At 53.2% G+C, this 23,572-nt stretch overlaps 1 protein-coding gene across 1 annotated transcript in view; it reads left to right on the forward strand.

The window, feature by feature from the left end:
• Positions 1 to 23,388, forward strand: part of CSUI_002733 (carbamoylphosphate synthetase) — a gene marked incomplete at its 3' end in the record, with an annotated part of 23,938 nt that extends 550 nt beyond the window's left edge. The window contains exons 1-34 of the mRNA XM_068062932.1: positions 1 to 832; positions 1,728 to 1,832; positions 2,162 to 2,268; positions 2,863 to 3,019; positions 3,449 to 3,825; positions 4,671 to 4,775; positions 5,324 to 5,433; positions 5,770 to 5,933; positions 6,591 to 6,671; positions 7,061 to 7,177; positions 7,673 to 7,969; positions 8,585 to 8,733; positions 9,310 to 9,399; positions 9,898 to 9,981; positions 10,410 to 10,587; positions 11,094 to 11,173; positions 11,977 to 12,088; positions 12,575 to 12,615; positions 13,108 to 13,239; positions 13,734 to 13,821; positions 14,334 to 14,427; positions 14,634 to 14,750; positions 15,195 to 15,616; positions 16,057 to 16,773; positions 17,333 to 17,445; positions 18,007 to 18,101; positions 18,584 to 18,815; positions 19,243 to 19,404; positions 20,053 to 20,189; positions 20,932 to 20,981; positions 21,408 to 21,537; positions 21,935 to 22,079; positions 22,654 to 22,756; positions 23,306 to 23,388. The exon at positions 1 to 832 is cut by the window's left edge and continues 550 nt beyond it. Of these exons, the coding sequence (XP_067925095.1) occupies positions 574 to 832; positions 1,728 to 1,832; positions 2,162 to 2,268; positions 2,863 to 3,019; positions 3,449 to 3,825; positions 4,671 to 4,775; positions 5,324 to 5,433; positions 5,770 to 5,933; positions 6,591 to 6,671; positions 7,061 to 7,177; positions 7,673 to 7,969; positions 8,585 to 8,733; positions 9,310 to 9,399; positions 9,898 to 9,981; positions 10,410 to 10,587; positions 11,094 to 11,173; positions 11,977 to 12,088; positions 12,575 to 12,615; positions 13,108 to 13,239; positions 13,734 to 13,821; positions 14,334 to 14,427; positions 14,634 to 14,750; positions 15,195 to 15,616; positions 16,057 to 16,773; positions 17,333 to 17,445; positions 18,007 to 18,101; positions 18,584 to 18,815; positions 19,243 to 19,404; positions 20,053 to 20,189; positions 20,932 to 20,981; positions 21,408 to 21,537; positions 21,935 to 22,079; positions 22,654 to 22,756; positions 23,306 to 23,388 (5,433 nt within the window). The remainder of the gene's footprint in view (positions 833 to 1,727; positions 1,833 to 2,161; positions 2,269 to 2,862; positions 3,020 to 3,448; positions 3,826 to 4,670; positions 4,776 to 5,323; positions 5,434 to 5,769; positions 5,934 to 6,590; positions 6,672 to 7,060; positions 7,178 to 7,672; positions 7,970 to 8,584; positions 8,734 to 9,309; positions 9,400 to 9,897; positions 9,982 to 10,409; positions 10,588 to 11,093; positions 11,174 to 11,976; positions 12,089 to 12,574; positions 12,616 to 13,107; positions 13,240 to 13,733; positions 13,822 to 14,333; positions 14,428 to 14,633; positions 14,751 to 15,194; positions 15,617 to 16,056; positions 16,774 to 17,332; positions 17,446 to 18,006; positions 18,102 to 18,583; positions 18,816 to 19,242; positions 19,405 to 20,052; positions 20,190 to 20,931; positions 20,982 to 21,407; positions 21,538 to 21,934; positions 22,080 to 22,653; positions 22,757 to 23,305) is intronic.
• Between the last annotated feature and the right edge of the window lie 184 nt (positions 23,389 to 23,572).

Raw genomic sequence — 23,572 nt, forward strand, 5'->3', positions numbered from 1 at the left:
TTGTTCGATCGTCCCAGCCTGTCCCCCTTCGGCTCGTTCTCACTTGGCTTTTCCCACTTACACTATGCCCTTGTGGTCCTACAGTGAGCGGTTTGTGCTTCGCGTACTGTCCGTCCCATATTTTTACCGCCCAAGATCTGTATAGCCGTCTATCCTGTGTTTATCTGTGTCCCATCTACGTGACAAGCTGCGTAGTGTCTCACAGGCGCCGTCTTTTTCCTGCTGCATTTCGTTCCTGAACCTCGACCTTCCCTTGGCTTTTTTGTCGCCCCCCTTGGTTCTCCAGAACCGACACTCGGGCGCCTTTCTCACTCGGGTTTTAGGTTTCGAGGTTATAGTGGGTGTTCTCGTCTCCATACAGCGCGCTTGGCTTCCCACTCTTCCTTCGTCGTCTTGCACATACGCCGCCCCAAAGCGAGTGGCCTGTGTGGACCTTCAGAGGTTTTGCTTTTACTTCTGTTCTCCGTCCACCTTTGCGTATTGTTTGTCCCGGTGCAAGCAGGGGTTCGCTCCCACACCGTTCTTTGAGCAGTCCTCTTTCTTCACACTCCATTTGCTCAGCATTCAAGTACGATGGCTGCTGCGGATAAGGAATTTCGAGCTGACTCCTTATGTGGGAATCTGCGGGGAAGGGGAACTGGTTCCTTTGAGGGCTTCAGTGCTTGCTCATTTCCGGACCACTTGAGCAGTCCGGTTAGGGAAAGGGCTGGAGGCGCACACTCTGACCGCCCGAAAGGACAGGGGCTTAGCTTCGGAAGCGAGGGCGTCTCTCCCGGGGCGTCTTCACCCTCCGAGCCCTCCTTGTCTCCGTGTTACCCTCTTGATCTTGCTGGTAAGCTGCCAGGGAGCTTGGAAATACACGCAGTACGTATGTGCTCTGCGTTGTTGACTCGGGGCTATCGGGCCAACAATGTCCTACCGCAAGTTGCGTACCTGTCCCTACCGGTGCAACGCGGAATGTGAAAACCGTATGCTGTTTCGCTTCCTGAGTGGGCATCTGGGGCGTGGTACCCCGTCTTCGACGCGTGTAGAAGCCAGCAGCTGTCATTCTTCATGTCAAGGAAAAGGATTGGGTTCCCCATGTGGCCACTGTGTTATGAAAAGCGGCGTTGACAGCTGGTGTTGGAGAAAGTAAAGAGGCTCGGGACTACCGACCCGTACTGTGGTTTGTCGAGGATATCCGTAGTTCTCTGCAGACGAGCTTGTGCCGGACACTGCAAACATCGCTCTCACCTCTCTCTGTGGGAAAAAGAGCAAGCCTCTTGAGCCAAGGCTTCCGCTGTATCGGGAAAGAGTAGCTTGCGTAAGAAGAGTCACGGGTCCCCCCCACATCTACGGGATACAGCCAGAAAGGTATCCGTTCCTTGATTTCCTAGAAAGTTTCATCCTCTTCAGCATTCGTTGCTAGTAGGTCCCGAATGAAAGTGAATTCTCGACACCACATTACAGGGTGAATTTCTTCCTACTCTCGGTAGGGTTGGTTCTCTCAGTGGGTCTCGAGGTCAATCTCGACTACCCTTTCACACGTGAGAAGCCTCCTGGCTACCGTCGCGTGTAGGAACTTTTGGCTGAGTCTGATGTTTCCCGTTACGAGAGTGGCCTACCTTGCTTCGTGCCTTGCCTTTTGACGAGAGTTACAGGTGACACGGGGATCCCTGGTTGGATAGCACGATTTGTCAGCTTTACAGACTGTTCTTTGTTTCCTTTCCTCTGTGTCTTTTCTTTAGGCGAGCTGAAGCCTGCTATGCTTGTGCTGAAAGATGGCCGAGAGTTTCGCGGATATTCGTTCGGTCATCAAGGCAGTATCGGAGGTGAAGTCGTCTTCAACACAGGTACGACGAACTGAGCCCTGCAAGCGAGCTACCGTACACAGGGGTGCGATTTGGGGCTTGAACTGGCAGTAGGTTCGCTCGTAGGCCCCCCGTGCTGATGAGCACAAATGTCCGCCCATATGTACGCGCAGTCGCGTCCTGGTCTAGCAGTTGGTCTATATTGTGGACAGCCCTGCGTTGTTTCTCACACAGGTGGAGTTTCAGCAGAATCCTCCGTCTTCCTGCGGACCGATGTGATGTTCCGCCGCTCAGTGTTTACTGAGCCGCTTGGGGCCGCGGCTTGCATTCATCTCTTGAGAGCGATGCTTCTCCACGTTTCCCTTATGCAGGCATGGTTGGTTACCCAGAGTCCCTGACAGATCCTTCATACGAAGGCCAGATCCTGGTGCTAACATACCCTCTGATCGGCAACTACGGCGTTCCTTCCTCTGATAAGGTTCGATTTTAATCCAGTCAGTGTATTCGTTTCTAGCTCTTGGCGTCCGGGGGATAGTCCGTACAGTGTTATGCAAGTAGTTTTCTGTCTCTATACCGTATGCCGGTACCCTGCTTTCGCTTGCAGCCGAGTACGGTCTCCCTCGGGACGCAATGGCGTTAAGACTGGGGCAGGGGGATGGTGTGGGGCTCTCAGGGTTTCTCGTCACAGACTGCTAGCTGTGGTTGACAGGTCGATTGTAGAATGGGCTCCAGGGCTAGCACTGTGTGCTCACTAGCCACGTTCTGAAGCTGTTAGTCGGAGCCTCGGTCGATTTTGGGGAATCCCTGTATATGTCTTCGTGGCCTTCCTCCAGTGCCCGGTGGAGTTGTGTTCCTAAGTATGTGACCGGCTGCCCAAGCAAAACTTACATTGCCTTACGCGCAGTCGTAGAGACGTTGAAAGGGCATTGCCGGGTAATGGCGACGTGTGCAGTTCCGAACCGGCCCACAAACGCTCTCACAGAGAGCTGACCCTCAGTTCTTTGGTAACGGGAAGGGCCACACGCTTGAGGGTGGTTCTGGTGGCAGCGCCTCGACTCGGTTTTTTTATCAGGACGAGTATGGCCTGCCCAAGTTCTTTGAAGGCGACCGGGTGTACGTACGCGCACTGGTGGTCGCGGATTACGACTCGAAGGCAGTGACAGCTCATTTTCGAGCAGAAAACAGCCTCGGCGCCTGGATGGAGAGGCACAAGGTCCCCGGTATTGCTGGTGAGTGTTTGTTTCGTACGTGCAGTGGGGTTCGCGCGCATGCCGCAGCCAGACCGGGCTACAGCCGAGGTGTACGATCAACGCACTTGGTTGTTTAGAGCTGTCCACGTGTTCCTTCTAAGACTGATTCCCAGACCACCGTTCAAGCCCGGCTTACAGCCCAGCCCGGCAGAGCACCCGGAGACTGCAGCTGCAGCAGCGAGCACTAACTCATCCGTATACGCGCCCGTCGACGGTCTGGTGTGCTGCTGCTGATCTCTCTCTCGTACCCCATCCTGGTTAGGATTGTGACGAGGCCCGCCAATGTTGACACCGTGTATGTAGATTTACGCGAGTCCCAACCTCTGCAGTCGGCAGCATTTTTTCCGTAGTAGGTTGAAGCCCGTTCCGTTCTTTGTTGTGGTGGTGCGCCGGTGCTTCCACCTTCAGGTGTGGATACACGTGCTTTGACAAAGCATCTTCGAGAAGTTGGTTGCATGTTAGGCAAAATTGTCGTGTTAGACGAGAGCGAAGAATCCGCCGAGGGTTTATGCACATCGGAGCTATCTGTTCTGAATATGGAGGAGAGGGACGCAGGCATTGCTGCCGAACAGGGAAGAGAATCAGCCAAGTGCGAAGGGAGTGAAAACGCCTGCTCTTCCGTCGTGCCCCGGCTCAAGCGCCGCTTAGATATGACAACTGCTTGGGACCAAGCGCTGAGGAAAAAAGCAGAACAACTTCCCTGGTGCGATCCGAACGGGGACAATTTGGTGGCGCGCGTGGCGCACAAGGAGGTTAGAGTCTTCAAGTCGAACATCCAGAATCCAGTAAGTCCCTTGCCATGCGTCGCGGCCCGTCACTGTCTGACTAGCCGACTTCACAAGGTTGTCGCTTTTAGTGCTCAGTGCCCCATCTAGTGGTTGCGATTGCTGAATTTGTTCAGTAAGCGACATGGAGGTCCTCATGAAGCTATCGGTCGTCAGCGCCAGGACGAGATATACCTACTCCCGCAGCAGTTTAGCCAGGGGAAGACGCAGCCTGCATCTTAGTTGCTACACTCTTGGCTTATGGTTTCTAATACACGGGGAGTAGAGGCGGATGTAAACTAGTCTCGAATGGATCGCTCGTCACGTGAAAGAACAACGGTTAGTCTACTTAGCGGCGAGATGGAGCCTAACTTTCTGTCACGTTAAAGAGGAATTTCGACTGCAGAATACTTCCTGTAAAACGAGTTTCAAGCCGCCGCAAAAGTCAAACTCCAAGTGTGGAATTGGAGGCCTCGCTGTTGCCGAGATGATGAAGCACAAGAAGCGACGTTTTTGCCGTCAGTGCGGGAGAACGCAGAAAACGTGCCATCCGGTATTGGAGGTTTCCCCCGCAAAACAGACTCTTTACGTCACAACGAACATGACAACGCAGAGCCTGTTCAGCGGATGACAACCATCGTTTGCTATCGGAGACTGTTTCTGCAGTACTTTTGGGGAATTCTGATAGGAGTACCGTCGCAGTGTGTCTGCCACAATGAAGGCTTACTATTCCGGCACACAGCACCGGAATGGCTTTCTCCAGACTGTGCTGTAGCTCCAAGACCGAAGCCGGAAAGTCGGAGCGTGTTTGAGATAGCCTCTCCTCAAACTCTTTTGTTACGGTGTGTCCCCCATGTTGTACGCAGGGCTGTCGCGATGTGCTGCTGCTATGTGTCGACTGCGGAATGAAGTATAACATCTACCGTCAGCTGCTCCATACCAAATTTGAACACTGTAACATCACACTCAAAGTAAGGAGTCGGGTCTTCGTGTTCTTCACATATTCACTTCGCGGACGTGATTAGACGGGTGGACTCAAATTGTGAGGAAGGTGGGAGAGACAGGAAAACATCGGCGCACACGTTTCCACGACAACACTTCATCGCATCGATGCGTAGATGGGCGACCGTCCATGGCCAGAGGAGTCCCATGACTCAGGCAAGACCAAGTGAAGCACTGTTGCCAGAGAAAACGAAAAAACATTTGCTGGAATGTGGGACGTACACTTGCAAAAAGGAGTTGGACCATACGGGGTTTTCCGAGGCTTCCTGTTTCAAAGAAAGCTATCAGTCCGAGCGTATTTAGCCGTGTCCTATCATATTGTAGGCCTGGGGTGACGAGAGTGCTGGGTCAAAACGAGGTTTGCCGCTGTGTCCCACTTCCCACACACAAGTAAGCGCGCGTGCGCGACATCCCTACTTCCGTTCACTTCAGCGTGCACGAGTACTCCATAGCGCCTCTCTGACATATCTCTGTATGCGTTGCCAGCCGTGTTAGTTGCGTTTCGCCACGTGTGCAGGTGGTGCCTTGGGACTACGAGTTTGGCGATGAAGAAGGATTCGACGGGCTATTCATAAGCAACGGGCCTGGAGACCCAGAGCAGTGCCAGAAGACGATTGAAAATATACGGTGAGAACCGTCGACATTTTTTTCGGTGAATGAGACGTAGGCTGCGTCGGGCTGTCTACTTTCTTTGCACTCACCATTTCGGCTGAGGAAGGTTTATAGTCACCCACTCAATGATAGATAGTGACCTGCAACAGGCTGCACACCGGACAACGGTTGAGTTGATAGTATGTCGTGATTCTTCCAAAGGGACTTCGAATGTTAGTTTCTTTTCTCGTGACTGGCTTTGATTCGTCCGAACAGCAGTTGCACCAGGCGGCTAACTATGGATCGCTGTCTTCCGAAGCGTCTCTCTGCTTTTGCACACGAGGAGTACGTGAGTGAGGGGTGTCTCTGCAGGCGCGTTATGGAGCGGAAAATTCCAATATTCGGCATTTGCTTGGGGAATCAACTCCTTGCCCTTGCGGCTGGCGCCCGCACGTACAAAATGAAGTATGGCAATAGAGGTGAGTGCGCAGGCGTCTCCCGCAAGGATGACCTTCACTTTGGAGGAGGAAACCAGGGTCTGACGACTTAAACAGTGGACGATCTTCGCACTTATGGAGTATGTTACTTGTGTACTGTAGCGTGTGACTGTCACTCACGGATTTGTATGCAGTCATCCACGTATAACTTCGGCTTTTGTACGTAGCGAGTCGCCTAAGAATAGCCTTTAGGCGTATCGCGATGTAGTGCTGGGTGTGCCAGGCAAATTGCTGTCCCCTCCACTCCGCACTCTGATCCCTTCCAGTAAAGTTCGGGGAGGTTTGAAGTGCGACTCGGGGTTTTCACGGCGATGAACGTCCTATCGGAGAAGAAATGTTGCATTTCGGTTTCGGCTCTTACACAACCTGGGCTGCCTATCATCTTTCAGTGCCTTGTTTTTTCAGTGTATATGAACTGTTCTGCGAAAGAGCGAGGGGCTGGTTTTGCTGGTTTGCTTTCTGCCGAATGTGGCGTTCTGGAGAATACCTTGTCATCGTCGCTTTCCTCTTGCCCTCTGTTTCGAGTACACCGCTGCATTCCATTCTCCATCTTATTCCGCTCTGGACTCTCCGCGGCCTCTGGGGTCCCGTCTCTTGGTGGGCACGCTTTTTTGGCATGGTGCCTTTATCTTCTCATTGAACGCTATCTGAATGCCAGCATGCACACCGGCTGTGGGTGCTACCTGTTGCGTTCAGGCATGAACCAACCGGTGATCGATCTGCGCACGACGCGGTGCTACATCACGCCACAGAATCACGGTTTTGCGGTGGACGAAAGTAAGGCGGAAATTGACGACTCATGTTTCCTTTCTGCGCTGGGTCAGACTTTCGTTGACTCAACTAGCGGGTTGTCAGAACTGGCCTCCGGCATCTGCGCGCATGTGTATAGTAGACGGGCGGGAGTATGAAGGCAGCCAAGGAGAGCGAACAAGACGAATGCTTCTTGTGTATTGCCTTCAGTGTTATTTGCTTTTTGTTCTCATACCGGGTGCCCCCCTCTCCATCGCCGAGCTAATACGTCTCCGCAGTTTTGTAGTTTCCTCAGTGGCGTCTTTTCAACGAAGTCGACGCAAAGGCAAAAGTGTTCGAAAAGCGATCCCGGCAGCGACATAACTCAGACTTTGCAGGTCCGGTGTTATCTCATGCCTGTGGTTTGTACTTTGCAGGCACGCTGCCTAGTGACTTTCTGCCTCTCTTCGTTAACGCCAACGACAGGACAAACGAGGGTATCATTCATCGCTCTCTTCCTTTCTTCTCTGTCCAGTTCCACCCGGAAGCCTCCGGTAAGCTGCAGCTTCTCCTGGTGAGGGCGCGGCTCTCGCCAGCTTTTCCGGAGCGCGTGCACAGAATTCTACGTGGCGCTCCGCCGGCCCCTTCGTACGGCCGTCCGGCACCTCCACACTTATGGTGTACAAAACCTGGCCGTATCGGCGGCTGTGGCCACATTCGATTGTCCGGGTCAACTCTCTGGAACCCGGGAATCCTCTCCTCAGGATTTCGCCGTTTCTTTCTTTTTCCTCTCTCCGGAAGTAGTGGCGATTTCTTTTTTCAACACCTGTGAGTGCGCGCTGGGTACTTTTGCCCCTATCTCTATTCCGTTGTCCGGGCCAGTACCTCACAATTCCTTCATGGAGTGTCGGCGTGTGTTCAGTTCCCGCTGGCCGTTGCATACTGGGGGAAAGTTGAGGTGGTGGCCCTGGGCACCCGGTAATGCGTCGCGCCTCTCTTGTATGTCGTGTCCATATAGACTTGCATTTGCTGTGTGTATACGTCTTTAGGTGGCCCTACGGATACATTCTATCTCTTCGATGACTTCATCGCTTTAATCATGCGAGCACAAACACTAAAGCAGGTCCATACCATCCCCTTTTCCTTCCCTAAGAAATTCAACAAAATTCTTCTTCTTGGTAAGAGTCGTGGGAACTTAGCGTCGGCTACTCTTGACTGTCGATTGATTGGCGTGCGCTCGGCTCTAACTCTTTCGGCTTTTTCTTCTGCGACCTGTTCGCGATTCTGGGCGTGGTACGGCTTCTTCGTACTTGGACATAACATCAGTCGTAATGCGTTACATCAAAGTACGTTTTTCGGTGCAAGAAACGTACTGTGCGAGCAAGAAACTCCGGCAGGGAGTTGAACTATGCAAACCAGCACTTCCGGACTGCCTAGGTCCTTCCCGGAGTGGTTAGAGATTCCCGGCCATATGTCATCTGCATCTGCACTCGTTCTGTCCGTGACGTACTCCAGCTCTGTTCTCTGTCGCATAGGCCGTAGAGATTGCGTTATGGTTCCGGCTCCCTGTCGTTTGTGTCCGTCGCGGCTGCTGTTCCGTGCTCCTGACAGCGTGTGTATGTATGTACCCACATACGTATATTATACGGATTTGGGTGTACGTCTGCCAATCTCCTCTTTGTCAGTGCGCAACAATTCAGTCTTAGGTGTCGGGTCTTGCTGTCTGTGACACCCCTGCTCGGATTCTCGGATGCTTCCCTCATGCTGGACGGTGGCTTCCGGTTGCCTCTGTGGCGTGAGTGAGACCGCCTTCTTCGAAACGTTCACACGTTGTCGCCGAGAAAAAGGGGCTTGGCTATAACAAAAATGTCATAGCACGGTAACGTGGACGCCAGATCCATCCCAGGCCGCAATCGGCGTCGCTCGACTCGTATTGATTTGTTGTGACCACTTTTTTCTAGGTAGTGGAGGTCTCAGCATTGGACAAGCCGGGGAGTTTGACTACAGCGGCAGCCAGGCTATTAAGGCATTGAAAGAAGAGAATGTCTTCGTCGTCCTGGTCAACCCGAATATTGCAACGGTCCAAACTAGCAAGAATATGGCAGACAAGGTACTGATGGAGGCCTTTTTGGCTGTCTGTATGGAGTCGTAGCCTCGGTTTGGAACGTCGACGTAATCGCTCTCAGCGGGGGAGCCTCCGGCTCATCGAGGTTACTGTTACATCGATCCGCGTGCTCGGGGAAGGTCTGGATGTCTAAAAGAATGTTGGCTCTACCGGCCACAGAGCGAGAAATAAGCACGAGTGTCTGGTTCTTTCCTTCATTACGTCCCAGAAGGAGAGGGAAAGCGAAGGGGGCGCCGTTTGTGTCTCTGCTTTTCCTGCTTCGTGATCGCTGGAGCTGCTTGGGCAGCGGCTTTTTGCCAAGTGACTAGATAATGCTCCTCGCATCGAGCCATTCGCTTAGGTAGCCAGTCGGATGGGTGCGATGTGGGCTTCCATAGCGGTCGTGACACCCAGATACGAGAAAAGAGGATATATTACGGGTTAAGTGTGCACTGCGCCCTTGTTTCTCGGGCGGAAGTGTGTGTCCATGAGTGTCTACATGGGTCTGTCGGTAGCTTCGTGGTTCAGGACTTTATGGAATTCTGTACGTATAGAGTTCGTGTTGCTTCGATTTGGGTTCAGGTCTACTTCCTGCCAGTGACGGCCGAGTTTGTCAGCGAAGTAATTGAGAAGGAGCGCCCCGATGGCATTCTGTGTACCTTTGGCGGACAAGTACGTCCCTTCCTTGTCGCTATCTTCTCTGACGTCGCGTAATGTACGAGAGGCCGGACAGATGAATCTGAAAGGAAAGAAGGGGACGTCTTCGTGTCCTTGTGTGTGCCGAGAGAATCAGCACTCTGAAGTCGTCCGAGAAGACGGCAACAGTTGCCCACCTTTTCCTGTCTTGTATGTTTGTCCGGTATGAATTTGGGGTTAAGTCGTGTTGAGGATGTGACACTTTTGTCTACTTGTAGAATTCCAAGAGTTCTTTCCACGGGGACAAACACCCATCCGCCTCTACATTGTCATACGAGGGCAGAGACGGGCCAACTGTGGCAGTCATTCTAACCGAGGAACAACTCGGGGTGGGAAAGTTTTTCCTGGCGGTGATATTTCTCTGACTCCCATAACGACGGCCGGCTCCTCGGCTGGCGGCTGGGCCATGTGATTTAGAGAGTGAAAGAGGTTTCGCTCTTGTTTGTTGTCTCACTGTTGTCTTTTGGTCTTCAGACCGCGTTGAACTGCGCGGTGAAATTGCACGAGAAAGGTATTTTGCAGAAGTTCGGATGCCAGGTCCTCGGCACGCCTATTGAGGTAGGGAGAAGCGAGACATTTAGACCGATTGCTCGTTGCAAGAGTGATAATGGATCAGAATTGCAGGTGGAACTCTCGGGGCCGTCTCCGAAGAGACCTCCTGCTTCAGTCCGTGAAGAATGAAGAGATCGGATGCCCCTGGCTCTCCCTGATCCATTCTGTCACGGGGACTGGGGTCTGCAATGACACTCAGTCAAGCCAGCTCGGGCAGAGTTTTTTTCGTTCGTTTGCTCTCGTCTGTCTGTATTACGTTCCGTTCCGGGGCATCCTGGCTACTCCAAAGCAAACTGAATTATTCGGAGCTTATCTAGTTGAGTATCGGGATGCTATCTTTGCCAGAGAACGTGCGTGTGAGTCGTCGTCATGCTCACACTGCTGCGCCTCAATGTGTGCGGGGCGGGCGCTGTGCTGTTGTGTACCTGGACCAGGCCATTATTGCGACGGAAGATCGGGAGCTCTTTGCAGCGAAGCTCGGGGAAATTGGGGAGAAAGTTGCAGAGAGCGCAGCAGCAACCACCTTGGAGGAGGCAGTCCGAGTGGCCAGCTCCATCGGTTATCCCGTTCTCATTCGCGCGGCCTTCGCCCTGGGCAAGTGCTACCTAACTCGTGATAATGACGGCTTTTAGTCCCGGAGTGACGATAGGACACTCGTTCTATAAGCGACTCTGTTTTGTGCGTACACCGGGAGACTTCTCCGCATGTTGGGCAAAGCGGTTCGTTACAGGAGAAATGCCCGCTTGCACTATTTGGCTCTCAGAAGTTCTGTTAACGGCTCGCAGCACCTGAGTCACTTTCTCTCTTAGTGTGGTCAGTGAGATTCGTTATCTACTTACCTACCCACCTTGTGGACTGTTTACCTCTCTCGAACGCTGGAGTCAACGTGCGACCAGTGACCCGTCAAGGTCAAAGAGGCACGCCAAAAATCCGTGAATGATTTGGCAGAATGTAGGCGATGATGTCGAATGGTTTTGTTTACATCTTGAGGCACGTGGTGGGCGAAGCTGGTTATGGACAACACAGCGTCGGAACGCGCAGGCACCTGCTGCGGCGTCTGCACGTGTACGGCTCATAGACAGTCTCTCTCTCCTGTCTGCCCCTCTCAATCACTTCAGGTGGTCTAGGATCTGGATTTGCGGAGGACGAAGCCACCGTACGACAAATTTGTAAAGAAGCTTTTGCACATTCGTCGCAGGTAGGAAAACGAAGAACTTTCTTTTCACTACAGAGAAAGTTCTGTACACCGCGTGTGTACCATATGGCCTTTATCTTGCTTCCTGAGAAGTTGCGTTGAAAAGAAACAGCACACTGGTTGACCCGTTCAGTCTGCCACTCTTGTATTTCTCGATCCTCTCAACCTTGCCATCCCGCCGTGAACGGTACCGGCTGTTGTCATACCGTGCAAGTGGGGAGACTGGTAAGCGTGTCGCAGCTCGGCGGCTAAGGAACCCACGGAGGAGTCCAGCCGCAAGCTTCCCATGTTTGAGTTGGTGCGGAGGCGTCTTTTGTGGCGTTTTTTGTATCCGTGTGGCTGCGTCCCGGAGGTGTTACGTGTCTTTCTGAAGCGCCTGTGTTTCACTGTGTATGTCCTCGCTCGCGTCCGTGTAGAACTACCAACAGGCACTGAGGTACATATTTGTAGCTACGTTTGTCTACTTCCAGCTTGCGCTGTGTAAAACGTGTACGTGTGCTCTTTCTTTTTTTACAAGTACGTGCGGTAAGACGCGTAGCTAGGTTAACGAGCTCGCAAACCTCGTAAGGTCCTGGGCTGGGCTCGTCTTCCCGTCAGTACTGGTCTGAGTTATGAATAGGCTATTCGGGTTGGAATTGCTCTCGCATCTTGCTTCTCCGAGTGAGCGTGCTTCAACTACTTGTCCCCTGGGAGACCAGACTGGTAAGAAGTGTCAATGTTCCAACTGTGGCCACGTGCCGGGGTCCCATAGTTCGTGCTCCTGGCAAGTGTAGGCTATTTTCAATATCAGTGCTTGAAATTCTCAGGTTTTTATCGACAAAAGCTTGAAGGGGTGGAAGGAGGTAGAGTACGAGGTCGTGCGTGATTGCAAGAACAACTGTGTCACGGTCTGCAATATGGAGAACCTCGATCCTCTAGGTGCGCTCATGTCGACAAGAAAACGGATGCACCACAAAAACGGGCTTTTCGTGTTCTCGAACAACCCGCTGCTGGCCTCTGACCTGGACGGGCTGAGTCTCCTGTCAAACGAGTCACATCGTCAATTGTCTGTCCTCCGCAAGGGAGCATATTTAGGGTTGATCGCATGAGGAAGGATCTGTTATCTCGGGCCGCGTAGTGTGTTTCACTTTAACAACCGAAGCAAAGCCGGTTTTGCGTTTCCCGCTACTAGTTCTTTCTCGCGTGCCGCACTAGCGTGTCAGGGATGAAGAGTCCTCTCCATAATTGTCGCAGCGCTTCGTGTGATATCCGATTCACACAACCAGCATGCGGTCTGTCAGGCTGACAAAGGAATGTCCGAAACTGTAGCACCCTCTTTTTTGGACCAAGTTACGTCTCTCGCACAGTGGGGGGAAGCATCGGGCGTTTACTGTTTTTTCGGACGTGCTGCGGTTGTGTATGCAGGCATCCACACGGGGGATTCCATTGTTGTCGCGCCGTCACAGGTACGAAAGTCTGCCAGGTTTTCGTCTGCCTGTCCGACGACACCGAGCAGGCCTCCTTCGAAAACCGAACCCCGCGTGTCGCTGTGTGGGCGTGACTGTACAATGAGAAAAGGTGGCCTTAAGCAAGTCGCGTTTTCAAGCCACAGAATGGTCACTGCAAGGCGAGAGCAACTTTGAGGTGATGCCACGCGTTAGAAATCAACTGAGATAAGCAGGACGAAGAACCAGTTCCTTACCAAACAGTTTTACTGTTCGCTGCGATTGCATCCGGCAGACATTCTTGTCACGTTCTCGGGGTCGTCGTCTCGTTTCAGAGTAGCACTGTGTCCGAGAGCTAGAGTCTGCCGTAGTTAGGACGAACAGTAGGACATCGGAATGGACTTCGGCGGCCTCGCTACCGGGTCCTAACGTGTCCCACGTTTGGCCGCGTCTTTCGGGGAGTCGGTTACTCGTTCTTTCGTCCCTACCAACGCTTCCTCGTTTGTGATGCAGACGCTGTCGAACGGAGAGTACTATCGGCTGAGGCACACGGCACTGAAAGTTATCCGACATTTCGGCATTGTCGGAGAATGCAACATTCAGTATGCTCTAGACCCGGACTCTGAGAAGTATTACATTGTTGAGGTAGGGTAGATATCAGTGCTGGAGACCCCTTTATAAGGAGTCTTGGCATTTCTTTCTCTCTGTGCGCTCTCCTATTCCCTGTGCGTTGAGGCGGTCAACTGCCGGGACAGAAACAGTGGATCGGAAACGCAGACAGTTGGAAAGCAGGAAACACGCGGAGGAGGGATGCCAAGCACGCAGCTCTTCACTCCCTTGAGTCGGTCACAGCAGACACGTTGTAAATTTTGAGCTTGGCAGTTGAGCCGTAGTGTCTGACCGACTTCGGTGGTACCTACTATCCGTGCACGTGGGAATAGCCCGATGTGTGTACTTGACCAGAGTCATGTGCTTTTTCAGCACATCATTTGCCCGGCGCGAGAGTCTCCGCTTCCCAGTCCTTTCGGCGCGGTCATCAGGGGGGAGTCGGCCCGTCTTTACTGCATAAGACAGGGATCCGAGCTTTCGAAGCAGTGTGTATATGTACACTTTTTTTCACTTATCTCGTATATCTATAGGTGAATGCGCGCTTGTCGCGTAGTAGTGCCCTTGCTTCGAAGGCGACGGGCTATCCTCTAGCCTACATTGCAGCCAAACTCGCCTTAGGTAAGTCAATCCGTCTCCACCAAGCACGTGCCGACTCCGCCTCCTCGTCTACTGTTCGGGCTTCGACGTCGTGCTGTTCGGTCTGCTCGAGTTTATTTAAGTAGGGAGCGGTGTCTCAGGTAAAAGGCAGTTGAGACACATCGACAAGGTTCACCTGTTGTGCGTCGTAGCACCCCTGCGCTTTCCAGCCTATTCCTGAGGGACTCTGCTTACCGTAGCTGCTCGAAGGCCTAGAGCGGATGCTACGGAGCGACTGCTCATTACTTGTCCGTGCACATGCTTGCCATCGCCCTCGGCTTCCTTTGAAGAAAACGTAGCGTCTCTGTTACGCGTGCAACACAGTCGGAACTCCTTTTCGACGAGGGGGATTTTAAAAGCTATTGCGAGTTCGCGCCCCCCGGGGAGGACTGCTGAGCAAAGGCGGACAGAAGAGTGGCCTGTCTTTCTTTATCAGTAGGAGGCCAGGATTTGCTATCCGGTTTCTGAAGCCTAGCTTCGATGTCTGCGTGCAGGCTCGACGCTGTTGGATTTGACGAACTCGGTCACGAAGGAGACTACCGCCTGCTTCGAGCCTTCTCTGGATTACGTCGTCACGAAGGTCCCCAGGTTAGTCGGCTAGGGGTGCACTATTTTTTGTAGCGTCCGCGCTTCCCGGGTGATCGTAACTTATGCTTGTGCAAACAGCAAGAAGGCACCTCGTGCTGGCGCAGGTTTTACCATTCGTAAAGGGCACACGACCTGCTTCCGTGTCCTGAAGAATTCGCGAAGGCATACAGTGAGAAGGTATGTGAGCGGCTTCCCTTTCCGTGCAGGTGGGATCTGCGGAAGTTCGATTCGTGCGATCCCTTCATGGGGAGTGCAATGAAGAGCGTAGGCGAGGTCATGGCGATTGGTCGCACATTCGAGGAATCGCTTCAAAAGGCTTTAAGGTGACTCGGGCTTTCGCAGTTGGAGTTCCGCTACACAACGTTTGCCAGCTCGTGCTAGTCGGCCCCAGGACGGCGGGATAACTCCGGGCGTGGAACACCGGGAAAATTTCGGACACAAGAGTGGCTTATGGGTGCTGCCGTGGCGATGTCGGGTGTCGTTGTTCTTCTCATGCTTGTCTCGGAATTATTTCTTTGCTACATGGGGCTGGATTGCCGTGCCTATCGTCTGAGCGGTGGCTGGTATCCGTATCCTCTGTGTTAGGGCAACCGACCACCACCTTCATCTGCGTTTCTGAGCGAGCGCAGAAGAAGACACGGAAGACTCACACCAGCCGACTAGTCACACGATAAAGCGAGTAGTCGGGCCGCTCCCGGTCAGCAAAGCTTGGTCTTTTGCAGGCAGGTTGGTCGTCGTTTTACTTTGCGTGCCGTTGTTTGCTGCAGAATGGTGGAGGAAAAGGCTACAGGATTTGACGAGTCGATGTGCCAGTTTTTCCCGTCTAGTCACCTTTCCCAGGAAAATGACTTGCTTCGAGCCGACTCGTCACCACTCGGCGCCACCACCGCTGCCACAACCGCGAATGGTGCGACAGGAAGCGAAGTCAGCTCCCCTTCTTCTCCCGCGGGTGGTGAACCAGAAAACGAGCAGTTGGAGGCGGAGCTAAGGCGGCCTTCACCTAACCGCATCTGGGCCTTAGCGCTTGCCTTGCAGAAAGGTTGGACTGTATCGGAGCTTCACGCCAAGACTCGGATCGACAAGTGGTTCCTCAGCAAACTTCAGAACATCACCAGCATCAAGAATCATCTGTCCCAGCTCAGACTGGAGGATCTCAGCAAGAGCGACCTCTTCTACGTCAAGAAACACGGTACGAGAAACGGCACTTTATTTGTGAAAGGAATGTACACACACAGATTACTTGTGAAGAGAGTAGAGACGTCGGCGAAGTGGGCAGCCCTCACCGTAGTGACCGACAGGTCATCATTCGAGCTAGGTAAACTGCCTCAGTTGCTGTACTGATAACTAGACGCGGTGGGTCCACCGCTGGAGGAGCGGGATCGAGACTAACGTACTCGCAGTCAGTCAGCTACGGGGACTGTTTCTGAGACAAATGTGTTAGGTCTGTTCGGCTCTCTGGTGTTTTCGTCACTTGCTCGCCGGTGTTCCCAGCTTCTGTTGTAATAGGGAAAGTGGTCCTCAAGGGCGGTAGTGTGTTCTTGTTTTCCTTTTTTCCGGCAAAAACTGGCGCGCTCTTGCCGGATCATCTCTGAGCCTATCCCTTCTGGTTGTTCCACCGTGCTTATCCAGGTTTCAGTGACCGCCAGATCGCGCAGTACTTGCGGCCCTCTCTTTCGATGTCGCCGCCGAGTGGTAGCTGGTCAGGAGCTACCCCTCCCAGTTTTCCTTGTCGCCGGGCGTTGTCTGAGTTTGACGTCAGACGCCGCCGTATTCTACTTGGAGTTCAACCGTGTGTGAAACAAATCGACACTTTGGCCGCCGAGTTTCCTGCGCACACCAACTACCTTTATATGACGTACCAGGGGTGTGAAGACGATGTTTCTGCTCTGTTGCCTTCTCCCCTGCTGTCTCAACTGAGCGCCGTGTTTGACTATGCCTGCCCGGCGAACTCTCCGGCACCTTGTTCGGGAATCCGGGATGATTACTACAGGGCTCGTGCACAGCTGTTGATGGGTATGTCACCACGAGGGTCTCCGAGAGAGAAGCGGGAAGAGACGAGGAAATCAGGAAAAGAGAAAGGGACCGAAGAAAACGACGGCAACAGGGTAGGTGTTCATACACTGGGGGACCCGGACGCCGACGCTGCGGTAGCGGCCGTTGCTGCCACAGCCGCCGCTCATGCTCAGGCCCTGGATATGCTGGCTGAGGCACAGAGGGAGAAGAGAGAGAAGAAAGTAGGGGGCGAAGGCAGCATTCTGTGCGAGCTCGGAAGATCCACTAGCATCTCCCGAGTTTTATCTCAGAAGGCGGGGCAGGAACAGACAAAGCAATGCTACGTCGTGTTGGGTAAGGACTGAACCAGTTGACTCACTGCCGAATTTGACTGTGAATGTTTTTCCGGGCGTGACATCTTTATAAGTGGCGTGTGTGTGCTCTATATATAGTCGATGCGTACGCTATCCAACGGTTCCGCGCGCCGGACCTCAGGCCTCATTCGCACGCCTGGACAAAGGCTTTTTTTCTTTTTCAGAAGAGGGCCGCCCCCATGTTTTGGTGGGTTTTGAGGGTGGGCGTTTTTAGAGGCGTTCGGATACTTACTCTCTTTTGCAGGCGCCGGCATTGTCCACATGCGGTGGCTGTTTTCAGTTCACTGCTCAGAGGGCACTCGCCTCTGGCGGACACACTGAAAGACAGAGTGTGTCTGCCTGTTGTCAATCGGTTTCAGCAATTCTTTGTCCGGATCGCTGCTTGCCCTGTACCATAATACTGCTTCCACGGGACAGCACCCGCCGTGAGCTGGTGGTAGCTCGAGTCTGTGCCGCCTTCAGAGCGTCTGTGTGATTTTCAACTCGTAGGAGGTGGAGACGAAGGGGTGGGGTGTTTTTTTTTGAGTTTTGACCTGCAGGCTGCGGCTGCTATCGCATCGGCTCGAGTGTTGAGTTTGATTGGTCGGCGGTTTCTTGCGTCCAGACACTCCGGTCCCTCGGAAATCTTGCCATTGTGGTACGCGCACCAGGCGTAGGCATTTTCCTAGCCCGTACGGCAGACCTCTGCTCACGTTGTGATCGCGCTCGGCGAACTGACGCTACCCGGGAATGCTAGCGGGAATGTATGCTTTGCTAACTCTAAGACACGTTGAGCGTATACACTCCAAGGTTACTTTCACAGAAGGAAACTTCGACGCGCGGGGAACTGAAGACGAGTGTACGCGGTCTTCTAGCAGTAGTAGCTTCTCTCGTCCGGTCCCGGTTTTCAAGCCTACGCCTATGCTGGCGTATACAATCTTGCAGTGTCTTCCTTTGCTGTTGCGCCACATGGGACAAAAGTGTAAGCAGCATATCACCTGTCCGTTGTCCGTGGCGCGTTCACTTACACTCGCTTCGGTTTCAGCGTTTGATAGCGTTGACTCTATTGCCGGGTAGCCTTGTCTGTGTAGCACGTTCCGTATTACGCGTTAGTCCGTGAGATAACAAGCGTGCCTTTGGGACTATGATCTTACGCCCTGACTGCTCGTGTGCGTGCAAAGGGCTTTTAGAGGTATTTCGTCCTGTAGTTTCGCACTGCCGCGCCTTTCCACAGGTAAATTGCAATCCGGAGACCGTTTCAACCGACTTCGACGTGAGCGACCGCCTGTACTTCGAGGATCTCAGCCTTGAAACGGTTCTCAACATCTGGTTAGTCTCTAGAATTGTATCGTCAGGACTTTTGTGCGCTGAGGTGTATCAGTGTCGAGACAGAGCATGCGCAGCTACCTTCCGTGCATCTGCTTGTAGGTACGAGTTGCATGTGCATATTGGATTGTCTTACTACGTCGCGCCTGCGGTCGCCCGGCACCGCATTGTCTTCCACGTGGCGCAGCGCCATCTGAAGATGGCAGCACCCTACAAAGCTGATGCAACGACACACCAACTGATTGGTTCTTGGGAGATCACACGCTATGGACAAAACTGTGTTTGCAGTGGCTACTCTTGCGGTACGTTGATGCGTCTAGGCCGACGCGGCGCGCGGTTTTTGTGTAGACGATCATTATTCTTTAGAGCTTTGTTGTGACTATTATTATCAATTTTTTCGTGACGAGTGTGATTTTTCTCCTTGTTACATACTTCGCGTGATTCGAGTGTGTCCCGTTTCTTCTTGCACGTTGCAATACGAACAGGGAGTTTGAATTGCCGGCAGGCATGATCATTTCGGTGGGAGGACAGGCGCCGAACACTCTTAGCACAGAATTGGAGCGCCGGGGCGTGCACATCGTGGGAACGAGTGTCGCCGCCATCGACTGCTGCGAAGATCGGCACAAGTTCTCCAGACTCTGCGATGAGCTTAACATCGACCAGCCTGCCTGGAAAGAGTTCACCGACCTTCGCACAGCGAAACAGTTTTGTCGGCAGGTATGTCTGGAGGCCTGCTGAAAACCCAGGGAGATAGAAAGGACACCTGCAGATGCAGTGCTCAGAAGGCTTTACAGGCTCGTAGTCAATCACTAGCTGCAGACAGTGTGAGCTTCTATGTCTGGTTGAGAAAACCGCGTGCCGGATCTCGGGGACGCCCCGTGCTTTCAGCAGTTGTGCTTGAGTCCTTGAGCTAGCTGTTGTCGGAAGCTTGTCTCTAGTAGATTTCGAGGCCAAAGTCATTTGTTTGAGGTATTCTCGTTTGTCGGACAACGCATCGTACCTTCGAAAGACTAGAGCCGGGGTTCTTGTCTCCGTTGCGCCAAGCCATGGGTGCGCCCGCGTCCGGAAGAGTTAGCTGGTCTTCTCTTTACACTGTTTGCAAGTTTACATGGAAGGCTGTACTCTCTCGGCGTCGTCTCTTCAGGTTGGATACCCGGTATTGGTGCGGCCATCCTACGTGTTGAGTGGCGCCGCGATGCGAGTGGTCACTGATGACGACCAGCTGGATGCCTTTCTAAAGATTGCGGCTGTTGTCAGCGGGGAGTCCCCTGTCGTCATCTCAAAGTTTGTTGAAAATGCTAAGGAGGTGAGTCTTTCCTTACAGAGGTGGTACGTCCTACGACGACGCAGAACTGCTCCGCCGTACGAAAAAATACGTGCCTCGGAGAGGTGGCGTCCATGCAAAAGCGTCCGCGTGGAAGTGGACATCAAGCCCTGTTCCTCTAAACCTGCTGGCAGGTGCCGCGGCGGAAATGCCACAGCACTTCGCGTTTTCTGACTTCTTCCGCTACGTAGTTTTGCAGTCGAGCTAACCATCGTGTCCGGGACGTCAGGGTTTTTGGGGGCGTTGATTTCCGCGGGGGGTGTCAATACATAACAGAACTCGGTGCGTCTTCTGCACCTGTAAACCGTATTGCGTCCGCAAAAAAATTCCGCTTATTGTCTCACGACGCAACCGTCGCCTTGTGTTCTGTCCCCCGTGCCTCTGAATTTACTCATACCTTCCCTTATTGGGGCTCCTTCTGTTTCTTCTTATCTGCAGCATCCATGCCCCAGTCAGGTATAATGCATTGCACCTTTTTGTAATCAGGATCTCCTAGTGTTGATGTACAGACGCTCTACAGTGACCGGTGGCGAGAGACCGAACTTCCCACGTTAGTTTCCTCGCACGCGGCTTTGTCGAGTCAGATTCTCCCCTTCAGACTACTGGATGCTGTTGCCTCTGTTATGGTAGGTTGAGTTCGACAGTGTCGCGTCCCGCGGAGAAATCCTCAACTTTGCAATTAGCGAGCACGTCGAGAATGCAGGCACCCATTCCGGCGATGCAACCCTTATATTACCGGGTCAAAAACTGTACGTCGAGACGATCAGGTAAGGCCTGCTCCTTGTAGTTTCGATGGCAAACGAGCAAGTGCACGTGAAATCTGCAGAAAGCTACACGCGAGCAGGTTTGTGTTTCAGCGTCTGAAGCATCGGGTCCTCGTACATTGTGCGGAAAGACAAGGGCACGGTCTTACGGCAGTTCGGACATGAAGAGTGGAGCTCCCTTCCTCTGGGGCGCCACAACCCAAAGACCGGGGGAGCTATCTTGTGCAGCTAGCTTGACTTTTGATCTCAGGCGGGGGCGAAGCTGCACAACGGGCGGACCGCCTGTCCTGCATGGCGTGATGACTCTGCGGAGACCAATCAAGCTACACACGGCCCAGTTTTCGCGTAAATCCCACAGTCCTACCGGATTCCGAACTGTCCTCACCGGAGCAGCACCCTAATGACAAGCCGAGAAGCGATAGCGGGTAGTGGCATCTACGTTGAATTATGCAGGTGTAGGCACTCGCCAGTTTCCATCACTGCTATTCAGTTTATCACTAACCTACAATTCGCAATTAAGAGCATACCAGCACCACCGGTTGACACTCGGGGATGTAGTAGAGAGTGCGTGATGTTACACTCGCCGCTGCGTCGTGGTCGAGAAGTGACGAAGGGGAGAGGGGGCAGAGGCAGAAAGAGAACAGTCACGGCTTTCTCCCTCCGTTCGTAGTGGCTTCTGGTATGAGCCCGGGCTTCCGCATGTTCATTGTGCGTCGTCTGCTTGCCTGTTGGTATGCTCTGTCAGGCGAGTCAAAAAAATCTCGCAGAAGCTCGCTAAGGCTCTCCAGGTCTCAGGTGCGCGTCAATCAGCACAGCTCCTGCTGTCAGCATCCTGTATTCCCGAGTGGCGTGTCTTCGACACAACGCTTTTCCTCTCATTCTGTCATCTCACGTGTGTCGTCTTTGTGTAGCAGTGTCGCCGTTTTCCTTGTTTCTCTGGCCGTGTTTTCCGCGACAATGGGAAATGTTCGGTCCCGCATTCGGAACTGTTGTCCACTCTGTGTAGTTCTGCGGTCGCTTCGACTGTGGAGGCGTGCAAGTGTATGCAGCACTGTTCCCCTGTGCATGTGTTAGCAGCAGGGCCTCTGTCTGTTGTCTGGGCCAATGAGCCGCAGACATTCTCGCGAGGCTTTCTAGGAAAATGGCGCTTCAGTGGAGATTGCCAGCGGGATACCTGTCACACGGTGACTTCAATGACTTGATTGGCTTTTGCGTCTTTAGGTCCCTTCAACATCCAGTTCATCTGCAAACAGAACGACGTCAAGGTTATCGAGTGCAACCTGCGTGCGTCAAGGACTTTCCCATTCATCAGCAAGACATTCAACCTGAACCTGATCGACCTCGCGACAAAGTGAGTCGTTTTGTCATATTTCTGTCTGTGGAGTCGCACACTCAGTGTCACTGAAGCCGTCGTTCAGCAACACTCTCCGGCTATCCCTCCCTGTGTGCTTGTTTAACCCAGTATTCACTCACCTTGTACGTGGACTGGGCACTCGCCGATACGTGTAGACGTTAGTCTTTACGTGCCTGTCAGGGGAACTGCACCTCCCTCAAATGGCCCGCGTAGCGTTTTACCTGGCTTCGGGTGTACAGTTTTTTCTGGAGATGACTTTCTCGATCTAGCACAACTGGCCCGGACCTTGCTTCACGTTCTCATCAGGCCATTTGTTGTCTCGGGGTGCTCCCTGTGGGCCTGTACCTATCTGCGGGGTAACGAGCCACTCTGTTTTCTTCTCTTTTCGCTACAGAGTTATGATTGGCGCCCCGGTCACGCCTCTTCCGATTCACCTAGTGGATCTTTCTTTCGTATGCGTTAAAGTGCCGGTCTTCTCGTTTGCTCGATTAAGAGGCTGCGATCCTGTCCTTGGGGTTGAAATGCGGTCAACAGGAGAGGTGAGACTATACCCAAGCACGAGCTTCGCTCCGGCCAGTTCTCTCATTGCTAAGCTACGTAACCGTAAAGTAGGTGATCTGACCTTGTGTCCTGATCCCGTTCTCGGATAATTCTCTTGTCGGTACTTCGTGTTTACTGTCTCACCACCACGCGGTATTAATTGGTCTCTAGTCAAACGCAAAGACAGCCTGTCCATTTGCTGCCGTGGAGAGACAGGGCGGGAGTATAGTGGTCTCATGCGGGTAGCTACAGAACTTCCTGCTTGTGCTGTACGTAGCTTCCTTTACGAGGTTGCAACCAATACTGTAGTCCGACTGTCATCGTTTGTAGAGGAGGAACTTGGTGTTTGAGTGGCGCACACCGCCGGAAGCCCCAAGTCGAGATAAAAACGAAGTAGACCACCGTGGTCGGTGCTTCAAGACTCTCTCTAGACGGTAATGGTCTTCTTTGCTTTGTCACTGTGGTGTGAGGGGAGAGTATTCGCATCAGCTAGGGACGGGACCACGAGCGGAACCACGTGGGATTAAGGCTGTCAGAAGGCCAGTGCTCTGGCTACCTTGTGTGTTCCCGCAGGTCGCGTGTTTCGGAAGCAGCAAACACGAGGCGTTTCTGAAAGCGGTTCTTTCGACTGGGGCTGAGCTCCCTCTCGTCCAGCGCTCCCTTCTTGTCAGCGCAGGTGAGAAACTTTCTTCTTCGTCCAGACCCACATGTATTGCCAGCGCGAACAAACGGCTGCGCCGGTATCGAGGCAAACCCGGATGCTGGCTCCGAACTTCTGCAGTCACAGACCGGTGCCGCTTCAGAAGGAATGTTCCTCCACATCGACACGCCGCCGTCCTGAATTCCCGTGGCTCTCCTCCGTGCCTTGCGTTTCAGTTGTGCGTGCGCGACTGACGAATGCGTTTCAAGACTGGAAGTGCTGTTGGGTAACGGAACCGTTCTACGGTACTCTATCTGTCGTCGCGATTTGGCTAATCACGGGATGTGGTCACTTGGCCCCACTTGCTGAGTGGGCACTATGGCTCAGTGGTTTCTCATTCCGTTGTCCTGCCGAGCATCAATTCCTGAGCGCTCCTCCGTTTCACCGGCTCAGACGGGACAGAGCCGGTACACTGCCGGAGCATCTCTACATGCATGAGTAAATCACGTTCTCAGATTGTAGGACCGGTATGGTGGGCACATCGACAGTCCCTGACTTTTTTGCTCGCGGGTCCCTTACCCTTAGGTCCTCTCGCCGCAAAACTTGAGTTGGAACCCTGCTTGAAGCTCCTTCTCGATATGGGCTTCACCATCTACGCTACGGAAGGTGAGACCGGCCCCCCTGAACGCCCCTGCTGCAGTTGCCGCGCCTGCTTGCGCACTGGGGGCAGAAGCCATTTCCTTAGAGTGTTTCCTCGGTAGCTTGACAGTGTGTAGCTGCAGGTGCTGAATTCGTCTGTGGCCCCCCCCCCCTGCTCGAACTGATGCCAGTGGATGCCGAAAACCGCGACGA

This window comes from Cystoisospora suis (assembly GCF_002600585.1).
Source record: "Cystoisospora suis strain Wien I chromosome Unknown contig_1146, whole genome shotgun sequence".
NCBI lineage: Eukaryota > Apicomplexa > Conoidasida > Eucoccidiorida > Sarcocystidae > Cystoisospora > Cystoisospora suis.